At 42.8% G+C, this 24,511-nt stretch overlaps 1 protein-coding gene across 1 annotated transcript in view; it reads right to left on the minus strand.

Annotated features, from left to right (window-relative positions):
- LOC117509313 (seizure protein 6-like) overlaps window positions 1-24,511 on the minus strand; it is a 458,377-nt gene that overhangs the window by 68,049 nt on the left and 365,817 nt on the right. Inside the window, exons 7-8 of the mRNA XM_034168976.1 lie at window positions 8,796-8,981; window positions 7,665-7,833 (exon numbers count right to left, since the gene is read on the minus strand). Of these exons, the coding sequence (XP_034024867.1) occupies window positions 7,665-7,833; window positions 8,796-8,981 (355 nt within the window). The remainder of the gene's footprint in view (window positions 1-7,664; window positions 7,834-8,795; window positions 8,982-24,511) is intronic.

The raw sequence follows: 24,511 nt of genomic DNA on the forward strand, positions 1-24,511 counted from the left end.
TCCAAAATATGTTCTGGATCAAATTCAAAATACAATCCCTCATTTTGTAGGACGTGATCCACCTGCTCACCAAATTACAGCAATATCCTCTCACCGCTTTTTGAGTTATATGTTGGCATGTGTGCTAAACACTGTTCTGGATCTCGGATCTCTTCTAAATTTGAATCATCATTAATCAGCTCACCAAATTGAACTGAAATGTGTTCATCACTTTTTGGGTTCTCCTGCAAACAGTCAAACAAACAAACAAACACTATTGACAAAATAAATAAATACATACATACATACTTACATAAATAATGTTTAATCTTATTTCATTTATTTATTTATTTTGTCATTACAGCTAAATGTGGAAAAACAGCAATTAAATGTACCTGTCAATCAAATATTTCCTGTTTTTTAATGAATGAGGTGAAATTGGCTCATTTTACGTTTGAAGGCTAAAATAAACTTTATATTTAAAGAAAGAAAATCAGCAAATTAAATATTTGTGGCCATATACACTCACTGGCCACTTCATTAGGTACACCTATTTACAGAAGCGTATCGCATTCACTTGATAAATTTACTTTTTGTTGTTTTGTTTTGTTTTTTTTAATAATTATTTGTGTTTTTCTGAGTAATTTATTTTTTGTCTGATTTTTGTTGTTGTTGTTGTTGTTGTCCTGCTAATCCCCCCCCCATTTTTCTGAGTATTTTTTTTTTTCTGAAATAGTCCTCAGGTGCCTGCGTAGAGTCGACAAACTAATGATAATACCATCTATATGACTTAAAGACAGGACAATCTCCCAGTGTCTTAAACCCAGATCAAAGTAAAACTTGATTAAACTGAACAATGTCATGTTTGTTACCAAATTGAGCTCTCAATGAATTAATGTGTCTTCAAATGCTCTCTAAGCTCAAAAAAAAAAAAGGCCTGAAAAGCAGAAGAAAAAAAAAATCAGAAAGTCAGGAAAAAAATTTCTCTGAAAAACAGACAAAAAAATTAATTATCCCGAAAAACAGACAAAAAATAAATTACTCAGAAAAACACAAATAATTACTCCTAAAAATAAGCCAAAAAACAAATTTATCAAGTAAATAAAATATGCTTCCGTACCTATTTACCTGTTCATTAAAGCAACTAGAAGCACTCAGAGAGTGCAAACCTCCGCCAAGGCCATGGGGTCACTGACGCCATAACATTTACACGCCGTTGAATCATTGAACCTAAAAAAGTCTAACAATGATGTTTGCTTAGTAGTAAAAAAAAGTTTAATCTGCTGTGACTGGATAGCATGTATCCTTAGCGCTTGGCATCACAGTTTATTGTAACTTGCACCTTTCCCAGAAGCTACAGACATCTGAGCACTGATACTGATATTGCATGTGCTTATAGACAAAAACAAATAAGAGACTAAATTCAATTTATTATTCAACTATGCAAATATATGAATTTTTTAACATTTATGAAACACTTCTCTAAACAAGGCCATAGGGTCACTGACCCTAAAGAGATTCCCTCCTTGGCACAGTGATCTATTTCTTTTTGTCTCTTTCTCTAAAATTGTATATAATAATAATTTGATTATTAATATATAAACAAAAATAAATTTAAGAAACATTACAATTTGAAGACAAATGCACCCGAACGTGATGACAGCTGCAACTGCTTAATGCTAACTTTTAACATTGAAAATGCCATAGACATGCTAACGCGTTAGCATCAGGATCTGGATCGTGATCCGGATCACCACTAAAATTTTATCACTTGTTCCTCTTGTCATTACCAACCACTCCACAAAATTTCATCAAAGTCCGTTCAAAACTTTCTGAGTTATCCTGCTGACAAACAGACAAACAAACAAACAAACGCGACTGAAAACATAACCTCCTTGGCAGAGGTAATTATCAGTCAATCATGTGGCTGAAGCTCAATGTACGAGGGTAGGATGAAAAGTTCTAAGGCTTCACCAAGAAGGAGAAATGCCATTTCAATAAAACTTGGCATGCAGTAAGTTCAACTCTTCTGATGACTAACTGTGTTTTTTTCTTCCAGGTTGTGAGGTATTTTGTGGTTCACAGCCAAGTTTGAAAGTTTGTGGTAGCGGGAAACTGCAAAAATGGACAAAATCTGGCATCGCAGTGTGATTAAGTACCTGCATAAGAAGGGGTTAAAGCCCAAGGACATTCATGCGGATATGGTTGCTACATTAGGGGATGAAGCTCCCTCCATATCTACAGTGCAGAAGTGGGCAGCTGATTTAAGAGGGGCAGAGAGAGCCTTGAAGACAACCCAAGGTCTGTGCGGTCTGCAACAGCCACAACCCAGAAAAACATTGACCTTGTTCATGAAATGGTGATGGACGACAGACAATCGACGATTAATCAGCTAGCAGATGCTGTGGAAATATCCCGTGAGAGAACTGAACACATTCTGCATGAAGAACTTGGAATGTCAAAGGTGTCAGCTCAGTGGGTGCCACGTCTTCTGACGCCTGATCAGAAACGCACCACGCTAGTCATGTCGAAGGCAAACTTGACGCAATTTGAAGAGGATCCAATTTTCTTACCCAAGATGTGTTGGGTTCACCACTTTGAACCAGAGACAAAAAAACAATCAATGCAGTGGAAACACCCAAGGTCACCACCTCCAAAGAAGGCCAAGGTCGTTTCGTCTGTGGGGAAGGTCATGGTTTCAGTTTTCTGGGTTGCCAAGGGCATTGTGTTCGTGGACTATCTTGAAAAGGGACAAACCATAAATGGACAGTACTATTCTAACCTACTGAGACAGTTACGCGAGGCTATCAAAAAGAAGCGACCAGGAAAGCTGAACAAAGGGGTGCTGTTCCATCAAGACAATGCCCCAGCTCACAAGTCAACAGTGGCCATGGCCACTATCCACGAGTGTGGATTCGAACTGGTAGATCACCCACCATACTCCCCTGACTTGGCACCCTCGGACTTTCATCTGTTCCCAAACCTGAAAAGAAACTTGGCTGGGAAGCATCATCGGAGCAATGATGAGGTGATGGCTGCCGTTGAGGACTATTTTGACTCTCAAGATGAAAGCTTCTATGCCAAGGGAATCGAAGCACTCAAGCACCGCTGGAAGAAGTGTGTGGAGTTACAGGGAGACTATGTAGAAAAATAACCCTGAATTTGTTCAATTTGACAACTGTATCATAGTCAGCCTTAGAACTTTTCAGCCTACCCTCGTATTCAGGAAAGTAGGCCCGGTGAAAAGAATCATCTGAAGGTCAACGTGAGCATCAGAATGTAGAAAAAAGTGACTTTGAATGCGGAAGGAACGGGAATAGGAATTTTATTCTAACTATTCATTATGAGGTCATTTATACCACACACACACACACACACACACACACACACACACACACACACACACACACACACACACACACACACACACACACACACACACACACACACACACACACACACACACACTCATCTTCAACCATTTAGTCCAATTAAGGGTCGTGGGGGCTGGAGCCTATCCCAGCAGTCATAGAGCACGAGGCGGGGTTCACCCTGGACAGGACGCCAGTTGGTCACAGGGACACAAACAGATAAGCAAACACAGTCACACCCACATTAACACCAACAGATGTCTTTGGAGGAAACCCAAGCAAACACTGGGAGAATATGCAAACTCCACACAGAAAGGCCACAGGCAGGAATTGAACCCATGACCTTCTCACTGTGAGGCAACAGTACTAACCACTAAGCCACCATGCTGCCCTCATTTATACCAATCAATCACAAATATTTAGCTGAACAACATATGCTTTAGATAATCATTATAGACTCCTGGGTTGTTGAAAAGGTGTTTTTCGGACCATATTTTCCTTGACCTTTGACCAAACAATTCCAAAATGTAAACAACTCTAGATATCCATCCAAGTAATTATCCCACTGAGTCTGAAGGAAATCTGTCAAGCGGTTCTGGAGTTATCTTGTTCACACACACACACACACACACACACACACACACACACACACACACACACACACACACACACACACACACACACACACACACACACACACTACCCTGCTTCACCCATGTGTCGGGTAAGAATAATTGTGCTGCTGAACGTTTAGGAAGAAAATGTCAGATTTGGTGTGAATTATTTTGATTTTCTGTCGGCTCGTGGTGTCGATGTCAGAATGATTTCCCATCAGGCCTCAGCCGGATGTCGCATCCTCAAAGCTGCTTTCAGTCAGTCCTGAGTGGTCGCTGTGGAAGATGTCGTTGCTGTGGAAGAGAACTCTGACAAACTACAGGCTGTGACGCAAAATGTTTTATTGTGCTGATTCCCCTCCACTGGCTCGTTCTTTAATGACGGCCGCCTGCTGTTAAAATGACAACTTCTGCCAGCAACAACCGCCGAGTCTCCCACACGGCTTTCACGGATTCAGTGAAATCTTCAACTTATCTCAACTTTACCTACAATGTCCATGTCAGCTGTGAAGTCACCACGAGTGGACGTGACCCTGACGTTTCTGCAACTGGTGGGAAACATCCAAGGTTGAAGACATTAGACCCGTGTCCACCGCCGGAACGGGCAGAACATTTTTGGGGGCTTCAGCACCTTTGTGCATGTCTCCAGGGTTAGGAGACCTCAGAAAGTGGTTTTACAAAACCTGGAACGAGGAATTATACACAAAGAAACAGTGTGGAATCAAAAGTTGAAGCAGGGCTACAACGCCTGAACGCACCACGATAAAGTTCTGAGAGAAGGTGAAGCAGGGCGACAAGCACATGAATGCACCACGATAAACCTCTGAGGGAAGAGAGAGAAGGTGAAGCAGGACCACAAGCACCTGAACGTACCACAATAAAGTTCTGAGGGAAAAGAGAGAAGGTGAAGCAGGACTACAAGCACCTGAACGCACCACGGTAAAGTTCTGAGAGAAGGGAGAGAAAGTGAAGCAGGACCACAAGCACCTGAACGCACCATGGTAAAGTTCTGAGAGAACAGAGAGAAGGCGAAGCAGGACCACAAGCACCTGAATGTGCCACGATAAAGTTCTGAGAGAAGGGAGAGAAGGTGAAGCAGGACTACAAGCACCTGAATGTGCCACGATAAAGTTCTGAGAGAAGGGAGAGAAGGTGAAGCAGGACTACAAGCACCTGAATGTGCCACGATAAAGTTCTGAGAGAAGGGAGAGAAGGTGAAGCAGGACTACAAGCACCTGAATGTGCCACGATAAAGTTCTGAGAGAAGGGAGAGAAGGTGAAGCAGGACCACAAGCACCTGAACGCACCACGGTAAAGTTCTGAGAGAAGAGAGAGAAGGTGAAGCAGGACCACAAGCACCTGAACGCACCACGGTAAAGTTCTGAGAGAAGAGAGAGAAGGTGAAGCAGGACTACAAGCACCTGAACGCACCACAGTAAAGTTCTGAGAGAAGAGAGAGAAGGTGAAGCAGGACCACAAGCACCTGAACGAACCACAATAAAGTTCTGAGGGAAAAGAGAGAAAGTGAAGCAGGACCACAAGCACCTGAACGCACCACGGTAAAGTTCTGAGAGGAGAGAAGGTGAAGCAGGACCACAAGCACCTGAACGCACCACAGTAAGCAGGACTACAAGCACCTGAACGCACCACAGTAAAGTTCTGAGAGAAGAGAGAGAAGGTGAAGCAGGACCACAAGCACCTGAACGAACCACAATAAAGTTCTGAGAGAAGAGAGAGAAGGTGAAGCAGGACCACAAGCACCTGAACGAACCACAATAAAGTTCTGAGAGAAGAGAGAGAAGGTGAAGCAGGACCACAAGCACCTGAACGCACCACGGTAAAGTTCTGAGGGAAGAGAGAGAAGGTGAAGCAGGACTACAAGCACCTGAACGCACCACAGTAAAGTTCTGAGAGAAGAGAGAGAAGGTGAAGCAGGACCACAAGCACCTGAACGAACCACAATAAAGTTCTGAGAGAAGAGAGAGAAGGTGAAGCAGGACCACAAGCACCTGAACGCACCACGGTAAAGTTCTGAGGGAAGAGAGAGAAGGTGAAGCAGGACTACAAGCACCTGAACGCACCACAGTAAAGTTCTGAGAGAAGAGAGAGAAGGTGAAGCAGGACCACAAGCACCTGAACGCACCACAGTAAGCAGGACTACAAGCACCTGAACGCACCACAGTAAAGTTCTGAGAGAAGAGAGAGAAGGTGAAGCAGGACCACAAGCACCTGAACGCACCACAGTAAAGTTCTGAGGGAAGAGAGAGAAGGTGAAGCAGGACCACAAGCACCTGAACGCACCACGGTAAAGTTCTGAGGGAAGAGAGAGAAGGTGAAGCAGGACCACAAGCACCTGAACGCACCACGGTAAAGTTCTGAGAGAAGAGAGAGAAGATGAAGCAGGACTACAAGCACCTGAACGCACCACGGTAAAGTTCTGAGAGAACAGAGAGAAGGCGAAGCAGGACCACAAGCACCTGAATGTGCCACGATAAAGTTCTGAGAGAAGGGAGAGAAGGTGAAGCAGGACTACAAGCACCTGAACGCACCACAATAAAGTTCCGAGGTAAAAGATACCAATGAAAATAGGTAACTGGAGAGGAACTGGAGTCACAAACATCTATCTCTAAGGACAACGCCAACACGTTGAAGGACTTTGCCATTTTGTCCCGCCTTGTGTTTGCTCTACCCAGGTGTCCCTCAGGTGAACCAGACAGGGTACTTCCACTAAGTTCATTTGACCGGAGGACCTTTGTTGCTGGGACGGTGGAGGGATCGAACCCCGGACTGTTCAAACTAAAGACCAGAACTCTACCAGGTCAGCCAAAGGTGAATTTCCCGATAGCCAAGCACGCGGGAACATCTTTCAATCTGGACTTCACCTTGCTACATTCATGTTTGATACAAGCGAGAACTTCAGGGCCTGAAAAATTAGTTCTGAAAGCTGCAGTTCCTTGAGTGGCCACTTGAGTCTGGCTCCAAAGTGAAGCAGTTTGATGATAACTGTACAGGGGGTGAATTTTGATATAAGTCATCACTTTAAATTTTAGTAGGCCATTAAGTTATGAATAATTATGGGCGTGGTCGATTTGAGTGGCGTTGGTGTTTGCCGCTAGCACACTGCTAGCTCTTTTCTAAGCATTATAATGCAGATATCTGGGATAATACGATGTTATGTGTAGTTAATTGCACTAATACTATTAATGCTAATTGGCGAGTATTGATAGCTTTGTAACGTTAGCTACCTCATGCGTATGTTTAAATATCACCTAACCAGATTGAGGCTTGTCAGCATGAGCTAGCTTGGTAACGTTGAGATAGGTGGGCGTGTCATCCCACCCAGGCTCCACCCCTTGAATCAGGCGATGCGAAGACATCAACATCCAAAACCAACGCACTGGAGCTTCAAACACGTTCTTGAGAAACATCTTGGGCGACGTCACGGAGGGTTTGATGATTATTTTTACAGCCAGTGTGACAGTTTGCGATTCCATCACTTTAAGAAGAAGGTGAGCAGCAGCCTCACGTTTTTCTTCCAGATTGTCTCTAAAGTTGTTCACAGCATTTCTTCTGCAGATGCACGCAAGATAATAACAATGAAAATGGATCACAAAGACGACAAGATCGTGTTAGAAAACCTGGGTGTCAGGAGTCTGACAGCGGGCCAACACGCTGCACAGGAACCGAACGCAGCACTCACCGGTCGTCGTCCTCCACCAGCGCCACCTTCTCAAAGTGAACGTGCAGCCTGTGGCCCTCAGGAGCCTCCAGGAGCCAGTGGCAGGTCAGGTTATTGGTGTAGTTACTGGGAAAACCAGGAGAGACAATCCGACCCACGCTGACGTTCCTGATCAAACCACCGCAGGAGGCTGAAAGAGGAACACAGAGAAGAGCAGAACCTCAGGAGAACATTGGAGTGTGGTCTGCATAAACCTAACAGGGACACATGCACACACACACACACACACACACTGACCCTGGGTCTGGTCCGGACTAAACCTCTGGTGTATAAAACAGCAGTTCTTCTCCTTGGACTAAAATAAAACCTAAGACCATGTTCATCGTGCGCCTGCTGCAGTGAGCACTCAGTCTGACGATGGACTTTTATGTGACAGGTTCATGTTCAGCTCCGACAGAGAAAAGCTGGCTGGAAGCTGTTTAACTCTCAAACCCAGAAAGCTGCTTTTTGTTTTTTCCTCAGTTATTTTTGTCAGATTTGTGCAGAGCCCAAAACACGCAGACTGCAAACTGACAGCAACATGAAGCCTGTAACTGTAATGATGAATGAGACTGTGGAATATCACACAGATACTTTATTATTTTCCAGGAAAATTTATGAAGTTCTACAAAAAGAAAACTTCAGTGAACTTTAAGGATGTTGGCCTTGGAACAAAAAAAAAAAAAGATTACATTTTGGTGCAGAACAGGAACAAGAGTTTTGATCTTTGATCCTATTCTGTTAGTCTAATTACAGGGTGAAAGGCTTTTTGAGGGGGGGGGGGGGGGGGCACATGCTGCACCTGTACATAATAAATCTTCTTTTAGGGCTATTTTGATGTTATTTTATCATGTTTTAGAGACATCATCATGACATTAATTAAGCTCCATAATGAGAACAATTAGCTCTCTCGTCCTCTTAATCTCCACTCACTTCAGGCTCCAATTCTGACTAACTTAACTTTGATCTTTGACCGACTGGCTCCAAAGGTCAGTCATCTGCAGACACTCACCAGAGGGGACCGTTCAGTGGGGAGTTACTTTGGATGCATACACATAGATTAGGATTAGGATGGAAGTCCAGGATCCTGATTCTGATCACTTTGATACTTACCGAGACACTGCGGTTCTTTGCCACTCCAGTAGGGGGTGCTAGCATTGCGGCAGGAGAGCACGCTGGGGCCTTGCAGCCGGTAGCCGTTCAGACAGAAGAAGAAGGCTTCGCCTCCAGAGTGAAGACTGCTGACCGATACGTCGCCGTAGGCGGGTCGCCGAGGGAAGACGCAGCTCAACACAAAGGCTGCAGACAGAAGACACCAGATTTTAATCTGTGCAGTACTTATTTTTGAAATCTAATCCAAATAATAATAATAAAAAAAACTGTCACAGCATGGACTTTTCCAGTTCAAAATATTAGAGCTTTAAAAAGTGATGAAGATGTTTGTGATGCAAAAAGTATGTTGTGGTTGTTTTAATGTAAATACGTTCGTTACTAGATGAGTGTTTCCGGGGCGTGGCCAGCTCGTGGTTAATGAGTATTTAACAGTCTTAACTTTTCCTCCCTGCTTGACTGCTGAAAGGAACCAAATTTCGATTCATTTGTTTTGGTCCAACATCTTTCACACTGATGTTCCTGAATTGCAAGTTAGCATGCTAACATCTCCTTAAGATGTCTTGTAAATCACCACAGAGGTATTAACTGGTCACAAAAGCAGCATTTGTTGTTTTAGAAGTCTTTATTTCTTGTTAACTTTTACAAAACATAAGATAAAAATAGGTGTTTCAGTGATGTTTCCAAATAGCTAGTTAGTTAGCATGCTAACATCTGCTTAAGTAAGTAAGTCCCTTAGGCTGCTCCGTTGTTTGCACTCGGGGTTGCCACAGCAAATCCGAGGTGGATCTGCATGTTGAATTGGCACGAGTGTATGTCTTGTAAATCACCTCAGAGGCATTAAATGGTTATAAAAACAGTATTTTTAGATTAAGACATATTTATTTCTCGCTAAATTTTATAAAACATAAGAGATAAAATAATAGGTGTTTAAGTGACATTCCTGAATCGCTAGATAGCATGCTAACACCTGCTTAAAGTCTTATAAATCACCTCAGAGGCATTAAATGGTTATAAAAACAGCATTTTAAATCAAGAAGTGTTTGTTTCTCACTAAATTTTACAAAACATAAGATAAAAAATAGGTGTTTAAGTGATGTTCCAGAATCACTAGTTAGCATGCTAACATCTGCTTAAGATATTTTGTAAATCACCTCAAAGGCATTTAATGGTTGCTTGCCTCTACTGGTAGTTGGCTCTCACTGCGGTATTGTATCACTTCCTGTACTTAAAAAGCCATCACTTGACCCAGCTATCTTAGCTAATTATAGGCCAATCTCCAACCTTCCTTTTCTCTCAAAATTCTTGAAAGGGTAGTTGTAAAACAGCTAACTGATCATCTGCAGAGGAATGGTCCATTTGAAGAGTTTCAGTCAGGTTTTAGAATTCATCATAGTACAGAAACAGCATTAGTGAAGGTTACAAATGATCTTCTTATGGCCTCAGACAGTGGACTCATCTCTGTGCTTGTTCTGTTAGACCTCAGTGCTGCTTTTGATACTGTTGACCATAAAATTTTATTACAGAGATTAGAGCATGCCATAGGTATTAAAGGCACTGCGCTGCGGTGGTTTGATTCATATTTATCTAATAGATTACAGTTTGTTCATGTAAATGGGGAATCTTCTTCACAGACTAAGGTTAATTATGGAGTTCCACAAGGTTCTGTGCTAGGACCAATTTTATTCACTTTATACATGCTTCCCTTAGGCAGTATTATTACACAACATTGCTTAAATTTTCATTGTTACGCAGATGATACCCAGCTTTATCTATCCATGAAGCCAGAGGACACACACCAATTAGCTAAACTGCAGGATTGTCTTACAGACATAAAGACATGGATGACCTCTAATTTCCTGCTTTTAAACTCAGATAAAACTGAAGTTATTGTACTTGGCCCCACAAATCTTAGAAACATGGTGTCTAACCAGATCCTTACTCTGGATGGCATTACTCTGACCTCTAGTAATACTGTGAGAAATCTTGGAGTCATTTTTGATCAGGATATGTCATTCAATGCGCATATTAAACAAATATGTAGGACTGCTTTTTTGCATTTACGCAATATCTCTAAAATCAGAAAGGTCTTGTCTCAGAGTGATGCTGAAAAACTAATTCATGCATTTATTTCCTCTAGGCTGGACTATTGTAATTCATTATTATCAGGTTGTCCTAAAAGTTCCCTGAAAAGCCTTCAGTTAATTCAAAATGCTGCAGCTAGAGTGCTGACAGGGACTAGAAGGAGAGAGCATATCTCACCCATATTGGCCTCTCTTCATTGGCTTCCTGTTAATTCTAGAATAGAATTTAAAATTCTTCTTCTTACTTATAAGGTTTTGAATAATCAGGTCCCATCTTATCTTAGGGACCTCATAGTACCATATCACCCCAATAGAGCGCTTCGCTCTCAGACTGCAGGCTTACTTGTAGTTCCTAGGGTTTGTAAGAGTAGAATGGGAGGCAGAGCCTTCAGCTTTCAGGCTCCTCTCCTGTGGAACCAGCTCCCAATTCAGATCAGGGAGACAGACACCCTCTCTACTTTTAAGATTAGGCTTAAAACTTTCCTTTTTGCTAAAGCTTATAGTTAGGGCTGGATCAGGTGACCCTGAGCCATCCCTTAGTTATGCTGCTATAGACTTAGACTGCTGGGGGGTTCCCATGATGCACTGAGTGTTTCTTTCTCTTTTTGCTCTGTATGCACCACTCTGCATTTAATCATTAGTGATTGATCTCTGCTCCCCTCCACAGCATGTCTTTTTCCTGGTTCTCTCCCTCAGCCCCAACCAGTCCCAGCAGAAGACTGCCCCTCCCTGAGCCTGGTTCTGCTGCAGGTTTCTTCCTGTTAAAAGGGAGTTTTTCCTTCCCACTGTCGCCAAGTGCTTGCTCACAGGGGGTCGTTTTGACCGTTGGGGTTTTTACGTAATTATTGTATGGCCTTGCCTTACAATATAAAGCGCCTTGGGGCAACTGTTTGTTGTGATTTGGCGCTATATAAATAAAATTGATTGATTGATTGATTGAAAAACAGCATTTTTAGATTTAGAAGTGTTTATTTCTTGCTAACCTTTACAAAACATGAGATAAAATAGATGTTTGATTATTTTGTTGGAGTGAGCAGCTAAAGTCCATCATGATGACGTTGCGCTGTCTTCACTCGGATTGGCAGCTGTCATGTTTCATCTCCTCTTCTGGCCCTGCCTCTCTGGCAGCGTAGCAACCACTTATTTCTTGTTGCTGTAAAACGTTGACGCTGACTGAAACTGATTGGCAGCTTCTTGCATTGCCTCTGTTTCTTGTAGCTCATATGATCAGGGAGTAACTGTTTACTTCTCTGCATTTCTCTGCGGAAACGGTCTCTCTCCCTGACAACCACATCTGCTCCTAATTTCCATCATCAGATAGATGGTTATTTTTGAGAGGTGGGGATGGACCGGTTGTCTGTCTTGGTGATTGCCACCCAGGACCAAAGGTGATTCTGTGGTGTCGTGGATGCAGCATCACGTTCCTATAGTGGAGACGATGGACTCATTCATTCATCTGTCTTTTCACGTTCTAAACTTTACAGAGAATAAGGCTTGACTTTTCCAAAGCTTCTGCAGCTTCATGGTGGAGTGACACAAACGAGGACTTTAATACAAGACAACAGACCCATTCTGATTGACGGATCGGGACAACATCTGAGGTTCTGTGGACAAAGAAAGATCAGAGTCAGAAGGCAAGACACTTGATTTCCCTCCTGTCTTTACCTGTGGCCACGAACTCTGGTAATGACCGAAAGAATAAGACTGCAGATATAAACAGTGGAAATGAGGTTCGTCTGTTTGGTATCTGGGCTCACAATCATGGACGGGGTGAAATGTTCATCTGTCTGGGAAGGACTCGGAGTAGAGACGCTGCTTCTTTGCATTGAAAGGAACCAGCTGAGGTGGTTCTGGCATCTGGGGAGGATGCCTCCTGGTGGTCTGCCTAGAGAGGTCTTCAACTGGGAGGAGGCCCCGGACCCAGGACACGCTGCAGTGATTATATCTCTCAGCTGACTTGGTAATGCCTTGAATCCCCCAAGAAGAGTTAGAGGACTTGGCTGGGGATAGGGAAGTGTGGGAAGAGCTGCTTGGTCGACTGGCACCGCAACCTGGATCTGGATAAACGGCAGAAAATGAATGAATGAATGAATTAAATCTGTACCTACTCCTGACCTGGGACACAGCTCAGGAAGACCAGGTGCTGTGTGTAAAACGGGTCTGCAGTGGCGACCTCGAACACGCCGGAGCAGCCGAGAGACGAACCACCACAAATCAAATCAAATCTGCAGGAACCACACAGTGTCACCACTCTGACATTTTGGCTCCTCCTGTGGCGCCCCCCGCTGGATCTTCACAGTACGTTTATGTTTCCGTGGCGATTCTCAGGCACGAACTCTATTTTATTAGCTCTGATCTTCTTCTTCTTCTTGCAGCTTGCTGGCAATCCGCCAGACGTATTAATAATATATTTCTGCTAAGGACTCTGATCCATCTCCACGTAATTGTTGCGGTTTTATTGTTACCCTCGGCTGGCTTGGCAGTAGCGGCGCTATTGATTCTGTCTGTCGGGGATGGCGCTGAGCTTCCGGCGAGGAAATATGTAGGGAGATTAAATAAGCCAATAAATGACAACCTACGACCTCAGACGCTTCAGACCCTCTGTTGGTGCGGCTGAGGGATGTTTGCCGGCTCCACGCCGACGCCGAGAAATAGAGATAAGACGAGCTGTGTTGGTCTTTATAGTATTTCTCATTAGAGCAGCGTCCTGGACTGGAGCAGCTGCTGTAGTCGTGTGCTATCACTCCCTGAGCTAGTCATTACCGCGGCCCGCTGCAGCTATTAATATCCAGGCCGAGCAAAAACTCAGAGAGCTACAGGCTCACCGGAGACCAGAAAACAGATAAAAGAGCCATCATGGCAGCGTTGTGGCATCATAACAGCAGCGCTAACGGGGAGCTTTCACTCAGACAAATTGCGCTGGAGCCGTAAAATACCGACGATACGCTGCATCACTTTGTCTTGTCGTCTTCGGCCTTTTGGCCATTTATCATGTTTTGGATTTAATGAACGGTTCTATTGATAAGTTGGAGTTGAGCATGTAAGCTAGCCTGTAGCGTCACGCTAAAGTTCACCAAATCACATGATGAACGAGTGCGTTTATATACGAGCGACTTGAGCCTCTGCAATCCAACACATCAAACTTTGTTAAGCCAGATCAAGAACACTCTCCGAGGAGTCGGCATTTCTGTGTCAGAACATCTTAACGGTTTAATTCAGCCTCGAAGTCCAGATTAGAGGTCAAAGAAGAACAAAGAAACACATCATGAGAAGGTCTAAAGTGGAGCAGGTGGCGTGGAGAAGGACGACCTTCATGCAGGATGATGACCCCGATGACCCCAAAATCAGTAGTTTTCTTCGGGACACGGAGCCTAACATGGGTCAGTTTGGCTGACACTCCAGCTCACAAGATTTTTAGAAAGTACGCACCAGGAACCTTGACCTTTTGACCCCAAAGGCAACAGTTTTCTTGGGGTCAGCGAACAAGATGAAACAAAAAGCACAAACACAAGACTGACAGAAATATTACAACTGAACAACCAAATATAAATCATTGATCATGATGACAGGATCCAGTGGCCTCCAGAAGTATTGGAACACTTGGTATTTCACACATTTTAATTTATGTCATTTCAAATACAAAAAAATAAAAATTCTAAAATTATCTTCCTTAAACTCAAACTGAAAGTAAATCTCTACAACGTGATATAAATTAATTTAAAATATAAAAGTCAAGATGATGGGTTGCATAAGTAATGGACCACTGTGGTATAATACCTGTAAATAATCAGTTTTATTGCTACTTTTCTTCAGACGAGTCAGGGGATGGATACATAAACATTTCCAAGTCACTGAATATGTCTTGAACTTTATTTACATCAGTTATGAAGAAATACAGCCAGTATGGCACTCTCTGGTAAATCTGTGTGATGCAGACACAAAAACCTAAAAACTGAGTGAGTGTGCAAGAAGGAGAACAGTGAGGAAAGCCACCAAGACATCCAGACAACCCAGAAGATGTTATAGGCTTTTGTGGCTGTGATTGGAGAAATTGTGCACAGTGCAAGTTTTGGATTTTATATCTCCAGTTATACAGCTTCCTGATGAAGTGGAGCAGAGGAGGATTTTATTAAAAAGAAGACCTGAAAGTTCAGCTACAATTTGCCAGAAGGTCCATCTGCAAGACTAGATTTGATGTTTTGGTAAAAGAAAGTGTGAAGCATCTTGAAGTCATTTATGTTGTGATTTGACAGAATAAAACAAAATAAAAGTTAAAGCTCAGAGTTTCATCACATCATTTCCTGCAGCTTTCAGCTGCAATAAAACTATCTTTTTATTTCAAATTACAGAGATACAATAATACAAGTTATTTCCGCTCCTGCCAAACTCTGGCGATGTTATACTTGCTCTTCTGCTCCATCTGGATTAGGTTATTCCAGGATTAGCCCTCATTTAAAGCTCTTATCTAAGATTAGATTTGCCGTGAGCAAACGTTCACCTCGGCCGCGTCTAATCCGACCCCGTGGCCACCGCGTGTGGATCATTTCAGATGTCTAAGGCTCCCCTGCAGCCAGCGCTTTTAAATTGGATTTATTTATTTTTGTAATTGCATAGTGATGCTGAAAGGCTTCGTGTCTAATCTCTTTTTCGTCCTCAGAGTGTTTATTTCTGCTGACCGCTGGCTGAGGTCGACACCATAACGCTCCTCACGCCGCGGAACAATTGCAGTTTATTTGACTTATTCATTTATTCTGACTCTGTTGTCCAAAGCAGCGTTCACGGAGCTCACGTACTGCAGAATTATAGCCAGAGACACACAAACACCTCATGCATTCATTAACCCATAGGCGGCTCAAGGAAGGGGATCGATGGGACCGCCCCCCCAAACCCACCCCATCAAGACTTTGGTATCTAAGATTCAAAACTTATTTTTAGTCCCAGTTTCAGTTTCACAACCGCCATTTTTAGGGTGAGAATTCAGATTCAGAAAAGCTTCATTAATCTGAGCAGCAAACTTGCTTTGAAACAAGTTTGTAAATAAAAACTACTTCAAAATTAAAACAGCAACCACAGTAAATACACAAATATGCAAATCCAGGATGACCAACAATACAAAAATGAAAACGTTCAGATTGATAAGTAAAACCTAATACCTGGTTCACACGGCAAGATTTTAAAATTGTCGATAGGTTTCCAAAACCTGAGATAAAAAAATCTAATCTCTTGAGATTAAATCTGATTTCAGGGTAAACAGATGGAGATAGTGTGTGGACTATTTAAAACAGAGGGAAAAAACCGATACAAAAAGAAAAAGAAAAGGCGTTCTTTAAAGGAGTGGAGACAGCGCGACTGCTGGACCTCTGGTAAGTCAGAACAGCTGTTTTGATTCTGGATTCCGCTCCGTCCGTCACCTCGCTTGCTGATTGGCTGCACGTCACATTCAGCAGGCTGCGTGCTCGTTTGTGGTCGGAGGACACAACACACACTGCGATATCAGGCCAAGACAATCCAACATGTTGAACATCTCTGATTTGCAGTCTGAGCGCCTCGCCTTCCTTCCGAGCAGATAAGAGCGCTCTTAAGGGCCCCTTCACACATGCAAATTTGGTTGATTTGCGCATAAAGTGAGCATGAAGCAGGAATCATGTGCAAAACGTGCAAATTCGTAGCTGCCTCGTAGACCTGCTGCTACAACTATTTGCGCACACCAGCGGCTGAAAGACAGATAGTGCACTGTGTGAGTCCATCAAACCCTCTCGCGGCAGGTGTCGGCCAAATTCCAGCTGACACACACGAACATCTAACACCGCTCGCATGGCACTTAGAAAATATGTGGCCAGTCGTATTATTAACACAAAAACAGTCAGCAGACAATCACTGTCGAGCTGGATGTGAAATTTGTCTAAGTGCCCCACAAATGTGAAGTTGCCCATTGCACATGTGGAGTGCCAGAGTATCGGCTCCCACAACAACACGTGTGCGTGTGGTTTACACAAACAACCCCCCCCCCCTCGCAGATGAAGCATCTCTCATGTGATCACAGGGTGACAGCTTGGTCTATGCACTGACAGGACAGGGGGCATGGCTGGCTGCCCACAGCTGTTGAGACATCTCCGGTTCTGGACATCACAGCTGCAGCACACGTCCCGTGTTTTGACGGACACACGTGTGTGTGCTTGTGTGGTAAAAACATAAAAACAGACCATCAGTCCATTTGGACACACACCAGGTGATCTGAATGTCACATCTAACAAGACCCATGTGTCGGGCTGTGAGCGGCACGCCGCGCGACCAGGACAACCCAACAGTGTGACAAATATTCCATTTTTAGTCACATATCAGCAGACGTACGCCGTACCAAACGCAGTTTGGTCATTTGTCAACGCTTTTTTCTGTTTTTAGAAAATACATCTATCTGCTTGTTGATTTTAGCCATTTCATGCTCCTGTTACAAGACAGAGATTGTAGCACAGTGGTAATGCTTGTTCGTGTGGAAAGGCTGAGCCAACACCAACTCTGAACAGAAGTCTTTGGTACCAGGTCTCTTTGGAGGATCCTTGGGTACCACTGGAATGATTTTGTGTCACTTTGTGAGACTCAAATGAGGGGCATCACTTGCATGATGACGAAATGCCAGTTACAAACTTTTTACCCATGGGGCCCGTTTCTGTGTCCGTGATCCAGCTCGCAGGTCCCCGAATGTTGAGGACCTCAGAAGCTGGTGGGATCCCAAAAGGACGCTAACATTTCACCTGGCTGTGGCAGACAGATGGCAGACCAGACTCAAAGAGGCAACCTTCTGCTTGGGCCATGATATTGACACAATTTACAAATCAATTCACAAAATGAATATACAGGAAATGTTGCCGGTGCACAAACAGACACCACACCCATCTCTGGATGGAGCTGCACCTCAAACAGAGAGAAAAAACAAAATCAGGCATTGAAAAGACAAATACAGTATAATTTGTCAGCATTAAGCAACAAGAAAATCAAAACAAATACTAAGGTGATCGCTGGCCACTAGCCATAAGCTTCATTAAAAAACCCAGACTTTAGATCATGTTGAGGCTGCGGCCCGCTCTGTTTCCTAATAAATTGAATTTAAATGGGCAGAAAGCATAGAAACATACTATGCAAGTATGACAGCCATACGAAAGGGAAAATAAGTGCGTCTTAAGTCTGGACTTGAAAGTCTCCACAGAATCTGGTTTTATTGATGCAGGGAGATCATTCCACAGAACAGGGTCACGATAAGAGAAAGCTCGGTGACCCACAGACTTCTTATTCACCCTAGGGCCACAAAGTCATCCTGCACCTTGAGAATGCAAAGCCCAGGCTGGTACGTAGGATTTAATTAGGTCAACTAGGTAGGGAGGTACCAGTCTGTGAACAATTTTATAGACTAGTAGCAGAACCTTAAAATCTGATCTCACAGGGACAGGAAGCCAATGAAGAGACGCTAAAATGAGTGTAATGTGGTCAAACTTTCTGCTTCCTGTCAAAAGTCTGGCAGGAGCATTTTGAACCAATTGGAGAGCCCTAATGCAGGACTGCAATAAACCAGAAAATAGAACAATGCAGTAGTCCAATCTAGAAGAGACAAACACATCAATCAGGGTCTCAGCATCAGCCATAGACAGGTGGAAGAAAGCAGTCCTCGTAAAATCTCTAATATGGACATCAAAGGACAACGTAGGATCAAAAATTACCCCAAGGTTCCTCACTTTGTCAGTGTAACGTATGACACACAAGCCTACGCTAAGCGTTAGCTGGAAAAATTGATGCCGATGTCTCACTGGACCAACAACCATCATTTCAGTTTTACCAGCAGTTATTGACGTATAACGCAGTATCATCAGCATAGCAATGAAAGGTAATCCCAAAATGCTCCAATATGTACCCAAGGGGTGCTATATGAAGGGAGAAAAGCAGGGGGCCTAAGACGGACCCCTGTAGAACCCCACATTTCATGTCACTACGATTAGAGGTAATGTTATTGTACAAAACACAGTTAGAACAGGTATAATGTCAACTATGCAAGGACATTCCCAGTAATCCCAAAATAAAGAATATTATGACCCACAGTATCAAACGCAGCACTAAGGTCTAACAGGACCAGAACCATAGTGGTGTCTGAATCCACTGCAAGCAGAAGATCATTCACCACTTTAGTGAGAGCCGTCTCTGTGGAATGATATTTTCTAAAAGCAGACTTCAGTGGCTCAAAGAGATTATTCTCAGTAAGATAGTCCACAAACTGCTGTGAAACCACTTTTTCCAGAATTTTTGCAAAAATGATAGATTTGATATCAGCCAATAGTTTTTCAATACACTCGGGTCAAGATTAGGTTTCTTAAGTAATGGTTTAATCACTGCAGATTTGAAACATTTAGGAACAGATCCAGAAGTTAATGAGAGATTAATAATTTTCAGCACAGTCGGCCCAAGAGTGGGCCACAAGTCCTTAAACAGTTTTGTTGGTATAGGAACAAATAAACAGGTTGTGCTTTTTGTTGACGTTACGTGTTTCATCAGCATACCGAGAGAGATACTCTCAAATTCTGTAAATCTAGGTAATACCTCAGGAATGGCACCCACCTCAATAACAGGGTGTAGTGGCTGGCTTAAGGCATGCTGGGATATGTTTAACCTAATGTCGTCTACTGTCTCCTCAAAGTAATCCAAGAAATCTTGTGCTGTAAAAGGAGAGCGAACTACAGGTGGTTGTCCATGAATAAGTGTTGCCACCATGTCGAACAAGAACTTTGAGTTATGCTTGTTTTTGTTGATCAAATCAGAGTAATAGGTCCACTTTGTAGCCAGTAGTGCATGCTTATAGTATAAGATAGCATCATGCCACGCAAGGTGGAATACTTCTAATTTGGAATGACGCCATTTCCGCTCTTGACCTCTAGCCTTTTGCTTGAGGTCATGCAAGTAATCACTGAACCAAGGTGACTGTGTTTTGGGGAGGTGTGGTTTTAATAAAGGTCATGTCAAGTGTAGTTTTGAGCACTGGATTTAAACTATCCACAAGACTGTCTACTGATTGGGCATTTTCCAAACGTGAAGCTAAGAGATCAGGCAGTCTAACTTAGAGTTCAGTCATAGTTGAGGAGTTGATGCGTCGTTGCAGTGATAAATAAGGCTGTTGTTCCACTAAACATGGCAGTGAAACTGTAAACATAATAAGTGAGTGATCAGAGACCACTGAAGCAAGAGGCATGATGTCAATATTCGTGACAGCAATACCATGAGCGAGAACCAAATCCAGGGTATTTCCACTAATGTGCATCAAGTCCTGAATGCATTGCTGAAATCCAAATGCATCCACAATTTCCATAAATGATTTGGAGAGGGGATCAGAAGGCTTATTTATATGAATGTTGATTAAGTCACCAATAACCAGAATGTTATCTGCACTAGTCGACAAGTTAGAGATGAATTCACTAAATTCATCTAAGAATCCAGAGTATGGGCCAGGAGGCCTATACACAGTGATAAAGTAATACAGTTGATTTTTATTCTTCCTTGGCAATACGTAGCACTGTGGGCAGAGCAGAGAATCAGATGCTCAAATGAGTTATACACTCAATAAAAATATAAACGCAACACTTTTGGTTTTGCTCCCATTTTGTATGAGATGAACTCAAAGATCTAAAACTTTTTCCACATACACAATATCACCATTTCCCTCAAATATTGTTCACAAACCAGTCTAAATCTGTGATAGTGAGCACTTCTCCTTTGCTGAGATAATCCATCCCACCTCACAGGTGTGCCATATCAAGATGCTGATTAGACACCATGATTAGTGCACATTGTGCCTTAGACTGTCCACAATAAAAGGCCACTCTGAAAGGTGCAGTTTTGTTTTATTGGGGGGGATACCAGTCAGTATCTGGTGTGACCACCATTTGCCTCATGCAGTGCAACACATCTCCTTCGCATAGAGTTGATCAGGTTGTCAATTGTGGCCTGTGGAATGTTGGTCCACTCCTCTTCAATGGCTGTGCGAAGTTGCTGGATATTGGCAGGAACTGGTACACGCTGTCGTATACGCCAGCCCAGAGCATCCCAAACATGCTCAATGGGTGACATGTCCGGTGAGTATACCGCCCATGCGAGAACTGGGACATTTTCAGCTTCCAAGAATTGTGTACAGATCCTTTCAACATGGGGCCATGCATTATCCTGCTGCAACATGAGGTGATGTTCTTGGATGTATGGCACAACAATGGGCCTCAGGATTTCGTCACGGTATCTCTGTGTTTTCAAAATGCCATCAATAAAATGCACCTGTGTTCTTCATCCATAACAGACGCCTGCCCATACCATAACCCCACCGCCACCATGGGCCACTCAATCCACAACATTGACATCAGAAAACCGCTCACCCACACGACGCCACACATGCTGTCTGCCATCTGCCCTGAACAGTGTGAACTGGGATTCATCCGTGAAGAGAACACCTCTCCAATGTGCCAAATGCCAGCAAATGTGAGCATTTGCCCACTCAAGTCGGTTACGACGACGAACTGGAGTCAGGTCGAGACCCCGATGAGGACGACGAGCATGCAGATGAGCTTCCCTGAGACGGTTTCTGACAGTTTGTACAGAAATTCTTTGGTTATGCAAACCGATTGTTTCAGCAGCTGTCCGAGTGGCTGGTCTCAGACGATCTTGGAGGTGAACATGCTGGATGTGGAGGTCCTGGGCTGGTGTGGTTACACGTGGTCTGCGGTTGTGAGGCTGGTTGGATGTACTGCCAAATTCTCTGAAACGCCTTTGGAGACGGCTTATGGTAGAGAAATGAACATTCAATACACGAGCAACAACTCTCGTTGACATTCCTGCTGTGAGCATGCCAATTGCACGCTCCCTCAAATCTTGCGACATCTATGGCATTGTGCTGTGTGATAAAACTGCACCTTTCAGAGTGGCCTTTTATTGTGGGCAGTCTAAGGCACACCTGTGCACTAATCATGGTGTCTAATCAGCATCTTGATATGGCACACCTGTGAGGTGGGATGGATTATCTCAGCAAAGGAGAAGTGCTCACTATCACAGATTTAGACTGGTTTGTGAACAATATTTGAGGGAAGTGGTGATATTGTGTATGTGGAAAAAGTTTTAGATCTTTGAGTTCATCTCATACAAAATGGGAGTAAAACCAAAAGTGTTGCATTTATATTTTTGTTGAGTGTATTTGTGACCCCAACAGCTAATAAACTAAACCTCGATTTATAATTAAGAGTAACACCCCACCTTGCTTCACATCACGAGGGACGTGATTAAATGTATATGCTGGTGGGAAGGCCTCATTTAAGGGGAGGACAGCTGTAGGTTTAAGCCAGGTTTCACATAACCCAATCATATCTAAGTGATGATCCATAATTAGATCAACCATGATTTTGAGGACAGTGATCTTATGTTAATCAGACTCAGGCTAAGGACCTCAGTGGGGTTGACAGTTGGACTGTTTGGATTTAGGGGTGGTTCCAGAGTAGCATATATAAGATGCCTGGAAGTAGGTTTAGGTTTGACACATTCCACGTGGGTTGTAGGTAGCAAACACAAAATCTGTGATATTGCTGGAACAGCCAGCGGGACATCCTCAATTTCAACGTCATCCAATGTAGTAATGGGTATTATGTTTGCAAAGCATATATCCTCTATGATTTTTATGGACACGTCTATGGAAACAGGCCACAGTCTCAACTTGTTGAATTTCCCTCCCTGCCATATAAACTGCACTATCACCATAGTGATCTTCTGCACTAATTTCCACCACTAAGCTAATGGATTCCACACCCACATTTGTCATAAGTCTTGCAGGGTCTCTAATCACCTAATCAAATCTGACCTCTGAGGATAAAAGAAATGTAATGAAATGTTGTTCACTGTTAAAAATCATGTGGATTTGGCACAAGTTTTACACTGGAGGTCCTTCCTGACATGACGGCAGTTCTGCATGGAGAAAAAAAACGCTGGTGTTACTGAGTGGCCTCCCAACAAAATATGAATCAGCACCTGTTCTGCTTCCCTCCTCACAGCTGACGGGATCAGTTGTGCACAGAGAGGAATGACAGCACAACAACAACAACAAAAACAATAATAGTAACAACAATAACAATGGTAAACATGATGACAATAACAACAACAGTGAAAATCATGATGATAACAACAGTGTCAACAACAACAATGAATGACAACAACAACAACATTGATAACAACAAAGGAACTATAACAACAACGACAATGACAATGATAACAACAACAGAAGTATAGCAACAAAACAACACTACAACAATGACAATGATAACAACAACAGAAGTATAGCAACAAAAACAACACTACAACAATGACAATGATAACAACAACAGAAGTATAGCAACAAAAACAACACTACAACAATGACAATGATAACAACAACAGAAGTACAACAACAGCAACAACAACAACAATAATAACAATGATAACAACAACAGAAGTATAACAACAGCAACAACAACAATAATGACAATGATAACAACAAAGGAAGCATAGCAACACTACAATAACAACAATGGAAGTATAACAACAGCAACAACAATACTACAACAATGACAATGATAACAACAACAGATGTCAACAACAACAGTACAACAATAATAATGATAACAACAATATTAGTATAACAACAGCAACAACTCTACAACAATAATAGCAACATTGACAACAAAGGAACTATAACAACAACATCAATAATAGTAATGATAACAACAACAGAAGTATAACAACAGCAACAACACTACAACAATGATAACAACAACAGATGTCAACAACAACAGTACAACAATGATAATGATAACAACAACAGCAATATCAACACTACGACAATGATAACAACAAAGGAAGTATAACAACACTACAATAATAACAACAGCAACACTACAACAAGAACAGTAATAATGACAATGATAACAACAAAGGAATAATAACTATCAATGGAAGTATAACAACAACAACAAGAGCACTACTACTACATCAAGAACAACCATAACAACAACAATGATAACGACAACAACTATGACAACAGTAATGTTAAAAACGAGAACAACAGCAACAATGTTGTTATTGTTATCAACAACAATAACAACAATGATAAAATTGACAACCACAACAAAATAATAATAATAATAATAATAATAAATGATGATGGTTATTTCACCTGCTGTGCCACTGGAGGTGCTTTTGAATCAGCCTCTCTTCACCTGCCACACTGTTTTTACTGTATTCCTGATGTTTCCTGCAGTGACCTAATTTCACTGAGATCCACAGGGAGAAAAGTCTGAACCCTGACAGAGAGTAAAACAAAGAGAATGACAGAAAAGTGTGTGTGCACTGAGGGGAATCCGCTGGGGCTGCACCCTTCTTCTGTGCATCCTCAAGAGGCCGTCAGCCGTGATAAATAGCCGGCAGAAAAGAAAGGATGGAGGTGCCGTCGCCCTCATGGAGCTCACGCACAAAACGGAGGAGCTGCAAGAGGAGGAGGCGGCACGCAGGTGATGCATGATGGGCTGAATGAGGCAAAAAAAAAGGAGCTGGCAAACTGTCGTCTAATCGCTGTTGCAATAAGCATCTCCTCTA

Source organism: Thalassophryne amazonica, chromosome 4, assembly GCF_902500255.1.
Source record: "Thalassophryne amazonica chromosome 4, fThaAma1.1, whole genome shotgun sequence".
Lineage (NCBI taxonomy): Eukaryota > Metazoa > Chordata > Actinopteri > Batrachoidiformes > Batrachoididae > Thalassophryne > Thalassophryne amazonica.